The sequence below is a fragment of the Mus pahari genome, chromosome 3 (assembly GCF_900095145.1).
Source record: "Mus pahari chromosome 3, PAHARI_EIJ_v1.1, whole genome shotgun sequence".
NCBI classification, from domain to species: Eukaryota; Metazoa; Chordata; class Mammalia; order Rodentia; family Muridae; genus Mus; species Mus pahari.
Window position 1 is genome coordinate 153,191,987 of NC_034592.1, and position 7,991 is coordinate 153,199,977.

The 7,991-nt window shown below is 46.5% G+C and overlaps 1 protein-coding gene across 1 annotated transcript in view; it reads left to right on the forward strand.

The window, feature by feature from the left end:
- The window catches only part of Dok5 (docking protein 5), a 151,578-nt gene that overhangs the window by 136,579 nt on the left and 7,008 nt on the right, over window positions 1–7,991 (forward strand). The window contains exon 7 of the mRNA XM_021193671.2: window positions 4,257–4,377. Within this exon, the coding sequence (XP_021049330.1) occupies window positions 4,257–4,377 (121 nt within the window). The remainder of the gene's footprint in view (window positions 1–4,256; window positions 4,378–7,991) is intronic.

Consider the following 7,991-nt stretch of genomic DNA (forward strand, 5'->3'; position numbering starts at 1 on the left):
AGATAGATGGTCGAAAACTGCCATGCGATACAGAAGTTTGGAGAGTGTTTATGAAGGAAAAAGATCCAGTTCTCTTCAGCTACCCAAATGCAATCTTCCACCATGACTGTGGATTGATATTCTGGTCATGCACACAGCTACCAGCTGTTTTGCCTGTGTGAGCTCCAGGCAGAGGCATGGAGGAACAAGTGAACCCTCCCCCACTGCGGCCCTCCCCACCAGGAGCCCTCCCCACCAGAAGCCCTCCCCACCAGAATCCTCTCCACTGCAGCCCTCTCCACCAGGAGCCCTCCCCACCAGAAGCCCTCCACACCAGAATCCTCCCCACCAGGAGCCCTCCCCACTGCAGCCCTCCCCACCAGGAGCCCTCCCCACTGCAGCCCTCCCCACCAGAAGCCCTCCCCACCAGGAGCCCTCCCCACCATGCTGTCTCCACGTGGTCTGAATCCAGCGTCTCTAGGATCTTCTCACCTTTAAAGGACCATTCAGCTGTTTCCACGTTGTCCGCGATGACACAAGTCCCTTCTTGTCATTTTTCTCCAAGGGCAGTTGTTAAAAACCTGTTTCTTTCATGGAATTGGGTATTTTTTCAAAGAGCTGAGAGAAGAATAAGAAGCCAGGCTTTGTGCTGGTCTCCACAAAACATGACACCAGTGTCATTTCATTCTTGTTACTAAATAAATAAGCTTTCTAAAAATACCACCAGAGCGCCAGGCCATCCAAACATATTTGCAGCAATGTAGCAAGTAATATGAAATGGCTGCTATTTCCCAAGGGTTTCCTTTATATTAGAATTTTATTATATTAAATATAATCTTATATTAAGAAAATCAAATCCCTGGAGTGTCCACATTCATCTTTTTCTCCCTTCATCTCTCATTGTGTGTAAATAAGGTGGGATGTCACCCGATGTCACCAGATGTCACTGCTCAAAGGTGGATTTTCCTTCTCTCTTCTTGGGGACGAAGGGCTGCAGGCTCGAGGCCCAGTGCTCACTCCCCCTTCCCACCTTTCGACCTCAGAGTCCATTTTTAGGGAAAGCTGCCCCGTGAGACCCTATGCTTTCTAACATCGTGTAGGGACATATTTCGGTAACTATGCAGTTGTGACCAGGATCAGAAATTCAATCCAGCACCAGAGAAGCAACACACATAAATTAAAGTATCACTGATTGCATATTATCTTTTTTGCAAGTTGAGTCTCACGAGATGCAGTGAGTTTCTGTCTCCCCGGTGTGAGGCTAATATTGTTTGGCTTTATTGGAGAATGTGCAGGCGTTATGTTTGAAACCACCCAGGCTAAATGTGCATGTACAGGAAGTTCCTTTGTTTAGGAGAAAATTTAAAAGGGTTTTGGTGGGTTGCCACCATCACCATCATTATCACCTTTGTCAGTCTGTCATCACCATCATGATCAACATCACACTCATTACACCGACATCATGACCAGCTTCATATCGCCATTGTACGACTACTGCTGTCGTTATGATTCCTTATCACCATCCTCACGATCATTAGTCATCATTGGATTATTCACCATCACCATCACTATGATTATAACCATCATTACCATCATGATCATCTCTACCACCACCACCACCACCACCACCACCACCACCATCATCATCATCATCTCATCATCACCACCACCATCATCATCATCATCTCATCATCACCACCACCACCACCACCACCATCACCCTCAACACCTCTGCTTCATTCCCAATGCTTAGATTTTTCCTAGGCAAGGGTCAGCATGTGTCTTCTCATCAAATCCTCACACAGCCCAGCAGAGCAGGGACACAATGCCACTGTTTTTCCTGTGACAGTTGGGGTCTGCAGTGTTTCCTTGCTGGCACAACATATACACCTGTTTCCCTTTTTGTTACTTAATGCTGCCTGCAGTTCTCAGGGAAAGCTGTTACCAAGTATCCAATTGTGTCTATGAGCAACTACCCAGGCCTGGACTGTGGGATGCTTAAGTAACTTCCAGCTTTTGCTAATCACAAACCCATCCACTTCCTCTTCCTGGCCCTGGCATTCCCCTACACAGGAGCATAGAGCCTTCACAGGACCAAGAGCGCTCCTCCCATTGATGACTGACTAGGACATCCTCTGTTACATATGCGGCTAGAGCCATGAGTTCCTCCATGTGTACTCTTTGGTTGTGGTTTAGTCCTGATTGGTTCATGTTGTTGTTCCTCCTGTGGGGCTGCAAACCCCTTTAACTCCTTGGGTCCTTTCTCTGGCTCCTCCATTGGTGACCCTGTGCTTTGTCCAATGGTTGGCTGAGAGCATCCACCTCTATTTGTCAGGCACTGGCAGAGCCTCTCAGGACACAGCTATATCAGGCTCCTGTCAGCAAGCACTTGTTGGCATCCACAATAGTGTCTGGGTTTGGTGATTGTATATGGGATGGATCCCCAGGTGGGGCAGTCTCTGGATGGCCTTTCCTTCAGTCTCTGCTCCACACTTTGTCTCTGTATCTCCTCCCATAGGTATTTTGTTCCCCCTTCTAAGAAGGACTGAAGTATCCACACTTTGGTCTTCCTTCTTGAGCTTCATGTGGTCTGTGAATTGTATCTTGTGTATTCCGAGCTTCTGAGCTAATATCCACTTATCAGTGAGTGCACACCATGTGTGTTCTTTTGTGATTGGGTTACCTCACTCAAGATGATATTTTCTAGTTCCATCCATTTGCCTACGAATTTCATAGATGCATTGTTTTTAATAGCTGAGTAGTGTAAATGTACCACAATTTCTGTATCCATTCCTCTGTTGAGGGACATCTGGGTTCTTTCCAGCTTTTGGCTACTATAAGTAAGGCTGCTATGAACATAGTGGAACATGTGTCCTTATTACATGTTGGAGCATCTTCTGGGTATATGCTCAGGAGTGATATAGCTGGGTCCTCAGGTAGTACTATGTCCAGTTTTCTGAGGAACCGCCAAACTGATTTCAAGAGTGGTTGTACCAGCTTGCAATCCCACCAGCAATGGAGGAGTGTTCCTCTTTCTCCACAACCTTGCCAGCATCTGCTGTCACCAGAGTTTTTGATCTTAACCATTCTGACTGGTGTGAGGTGGAATCTCAGGGTTGTTTTGACTTGAATATATTGGTTTTGTTGAAAGAAGATTACTTTCTTGTTTTTTCTAGGTGTAATTTCCCTCCTTGTGTTGGCATTTTCCATCTGTTATATATCGTCTCTTTTTTAAAGAGCTACAATGGCTTACCCAGCGCTCACGTACTCAGGATATCAAATTAGGAAACAGTGATATGTGTTATGTGTTAGGAAACAGTGATGTGTGTTGTTAGGAAACAATGACACGCATTGTGTGTCCTGGCACAAGAAGGCTGTATCGTGGACACTGAGGCCAGCGTCAGATGAGGTGGAGTGCTCAGATGCCTTCACATCGTCACGTACACGTGGTCCCGGCTGCTTTTCTCTAGGACTTCTGCTGGGCCCCCTGCTGTGGCCCACAAGATCCCAAACTCTTGTGCTGTGATGGTCCCTTTGCTCCCTAGGGACCTAGACCAGGGGACAGTTGAGCGAAGGCACAGAGGCCAAGTAGACAGGTTGCTTTTGTTTTCTGATACTGGCCACAGATCTAACTCGGCCATCTTGAGCAGAGAAGCGGTCCTCGGCTCTGGTTGTTGAGAAGTCTGGGGTTGGCCTTGGGTCGCTGTGAGCCTCTCTAGCCCTTCCTCTCTTTCCTTGGTTGTCTTGCTGTTATTGGCATCTGTTCATTCCCTTTGTTCTCCCAAGACAGTCTCTGCTTCCTTTTCTCCCTTTGGGAGAAGACAACTTCCTGCAACACCCATTACTTGCATACCTACTGTGTGACAGGAAATATTCTAGACCCAGAGGATAAAGCAACTAATATAATTGCCACAAATCCTTAGCTCGCCTCTATTGATTGTTTCCTACTTAATAGAACTGAGACGACTACATTGTTTTGTCTTGGCATGGGTAACTGGCTCAATCCCAGAATGGGTGGTAAAGTCACCTGCCGAGGACTTGAGGGGTTGAACTGAGTGGGAGAGAAGAGGAAGTTGGTGTTGCCAACAGGACGAAGCGTGGAGCTGCTAAGCAGATGAAGCCCACCAGCATGAGTGGACCCTTCGTGTGTAGACAGTCGGTTCTGTGGTTCTGACACCCTCCTTGTCCTCCGACTCAGGTCCTGACACTCTCCCTGCCCCTCGGGTCTCCGTGAGGCTCTGTCTTGCTGAGTCACCTCTCTCTTCTCTTTGATCTAGCTCCAGATGAAGAAGAGCGAGCGGGCAGCGTCGCTGAGCACTGTGGTGCCCCTGCCCCGAAGCGCCTACTGGCAGCACATCACAAGGCAGCACAGCACAGGGCAGCTGTACCACCTGCAAGGTAAGCAGGGCACACTGCCTGCCTGGGGCCCCGTGCCTGGATGTCCGGTAGGCTGCGGTATCCCACCATCCGACCTCCTGAGCTGAGGACCTCCATTGAAGCCTCATGACCCTGTATGCTTCATCTTTCTGGATTCCTGATCCTCAGAGGTTGGCATCTATCCCACTGTCCTCGGTGGGATCTGTTTAAAATGTAGATTCTTTGGCCCTTAGCCAGAGGCAGGACTGTCCTGAGGTCCCAGGAAGAGGCTGTGCAACCCAGTCCTTCGGAGGGACACCTGTGTGCCAAGGGCTGGAGTCCAGGTTCTAGAAACAGCCCTCTGGGCTCAAGACTAATGGGTCAGCATCACTGTCAGGTCTGCAGAGTCTCAGGACTTACTCCAGCCATTCTAAAATAGGAGGGGTGGGGCTCCTCCAGCCTGCCGTGCTTGAACAAGACCCTAGGTGCTTCTCCTAAACACTCTTGGTAGGAACCACTGCTTTAGGACTACATGGAAGGAAGAGACCCCTTTCTCTTGAGAAACACATCCTCTGAAGGTCTGCTCACTGGGACACCAAAAGATTTCCCAGTCAACATGACTTATTCCTTTAAACACACCCTCTGATACTTTAGTGGAAGGGAATTGACTCGCTAACATGGGACTGATCTGTAAGCCAACCAATAAACCTGTGGGGGGGGGCATCCTTGCTGCAGGACCTGATGGTGTGTGCAGCCCTACACTGGAAAGAACATGCCAGCACTGAGCTCATAGTACCCTGTGAGACTGAGCTCACAGTACCCTGACCAAGGACAAGACAGGGATGTTTTATTGTGGCTCACAGCTCCAGGCTGTAGTCTATGCAGGGGAAGTCAAGCTAGACACCCAAGCAGCTGGTCGCATAACATCCATAGCCAAGAGCAGAGAGATGGTGTAATGTGGCCAGGGATATGGCTCAGGTGATAGACTGAGCCATAGTCTCAAGCTGCTGCTCCCTGGCTCAGCAAGCTTTCTGCACTGGTATACAGCCCAGGACTTAGCATAGGGAACAGTGCTGCCCACAGTGGGCTCTGGGTCAAGTAAGAGGACAGTCGCCTACAGACATGCTCACAGGCTAACCTGAGCTAGGTAATTCTTCAACTGAGAGCCTCATCTTGGTTGATTTTAAAGTGTGACAAGTTAATATTTCAAACTAACCATCATATGTAGGAATAAATGGATGGATGGATGCATGAATAGATAGGTGTGTGGGTGGATGGATGAATAGATGGATGGATGATGGATGGATGAATGGGTAGACGGATGGGCAGGTGGATGGACAGAGAGATGGATGATCACAGAAAAACCCGTCTTTTGTCATCCATATCTGCTCTGTGCTCAAGCCACACAGCTGCCAGCTGCCCTTCAGCATTGCCTGCTGACAACCCTCCCTGGGCAAGCTCTCGCTGCTGCTGCAGTTGTCGTCTCTTCTTCTTCCTCTTCTTCCTCCTCCTCCTCCTCCTCCTCCTCCTCCTCTTCCTCTCTCTCTCTCTCTCTCTCTCTCTCTCTCTCTCTCTCTCCTCTCCCCAAAAGCTTTGTCCTATCAATGCTCTAACATATTTTGAAGGAAGGACAGCATTGTAGATTAAAGGTTTTATGGCTTAGTGGTTGTTTACATTTTAGTAATTTATAGAATATCTTCTTATAATGACACTAGAATGTGGATAATTAGGTTCTATGTAGAAACTAGCTTTATCTCTCTATGTTCAATTGTTGTATGTGTGTTATATTCAGCAACCTTTTTTTTTTTTTTTGGAGAGAAACATATGGTCTAGGCAACAACCCCACACCCTTCCTTTTCCCCATCTTATTCTTCCATTCCTAGACCTCATGCCCCAAGTCCATCATTAAAATTTATTTTTTCTCCCTTTCAGTGAGTCCATGTGTTTCCCTTCCTCAGAAACTAACCTCTCTGGGCCTACTGCTTATAGTTACCTATCAAATATTTAATAAAGAATGTTACATATAAGTGAATACATGCCATTTTTACTTTTCTGGTTCTGCATTTCCACTCTCAGAATACATTTTCTTTTAGACCAATCAGATTGCCTAAAACTATATGATGTCATTTTTTAAAAACAGCTGAACAATACCCCATTGTGTAAATGTGGCACATTTTCTTTATCCATTCTTGTGTTGAGATTCATCATCTCAGTTGTCTCTAATTTCTGGATTGATTTTTTCGAGACAGGGTTTATCTGTATAACCCTGACTGTCCTGGAACTCACTTTGTAGACCAGGCTGACTTCAAATTCAGAAATCCACTGGTGAGTGGAACACAACTTCTGCTCCAATTCAATCGCACATGGGACCTGAGACAGCACTAGGGAAGCAGGGAACCAGCCTGACCAGGGGCACAAATCCCTTCGGTCACCTAGGGTGTGGATTCTGCGGACATCCCCACGGTCCCTAGCAGACTGCCCAAGTGATCTTAGAATCACTGGTGAGTGGAACACAACAGCTGCTCCAATCCAATAGTGACGGGCCTGTGACAGCAGGAACAAGGACATCAGAGCATTTCCTGACCAGAGGCTCAGGTTTCTTTTAATCAGTTCAGGTTTACCTTGGTTTCAAACAGACCAGACAACTCCATGGTCCTCAAAGGAGAAACAACTTCCACACACTGTAACATGCCCAGGATCTTAGGACAACAGGATCCCAGGATAACAGGAGCTGGGTCACACTAGTATTTGAGAGTCTCAGAGGAGCTTGACTACCAAGAACTCAGACACACCCAGAATCTCAGGTTCACAGGAGCCCACGATCAAAGAATCACAGAGAAATCTGGACTCTGAGAAGTCCTGAATCAACTGGGATTGTAGGAAGGAGAGGCTCCAATCAGATATATTGAGGACAGCAAGCACTAGAGATAATCAGATGGCAAGAGGCAAGTGTAAGAAAAGAAGCAACAGAAACCAAGGTTACTTGACATCATCAGAACCAAACTCTCCCACCATAGCAAGTCCTGGATACACCATCACACCAGAAAAGCAGGACATGGATCTAAAGTCACTTCTCATGATGATGATGTAGGGTTTTAAGAAGGAAATACTGGAAATCACAGGTAAACAGAAGACTTTAAAGTGGAAACACAAAAATCCCTTAAAGAGTTTGGTAGTGTTTGGTAATGATACCAAACACTACCAAAAGGAGATAGAATTGAACAAAACAATCAAGGATCTAAAAGTGGAAGTAGAAACAATAAAGAAAACCCAAAGGGAGACAACTCTGGAGATAGAAACCCTAGAAAAGAAATCAGGAACCATAGGTACAAGCATCAGCAACACAATACAAGAAATGGAAGATAGAATCTCAGGTGCAGAAGTTTCCATAGGGAACATGGACATAATAATCAAAGATAACGCAAAATGCAGAAAGATCCTAACTCAAAACATCCAGGAAATCCAGGACAGAATGAGAAGACCAAACGTACAGATAATAGGAGTAGATGAGAATGAAGTTTATCAACTTAAAGGGCCAGCAAATATCTTCAACAAAATTATAGAAGAAAACTGCGCATACCTAAAGAAAGAGATGCCCATGAACATTCAAGAAGCCTACAGAACCCCAAATAGACTGGACCAGAAAAGAAATTCCT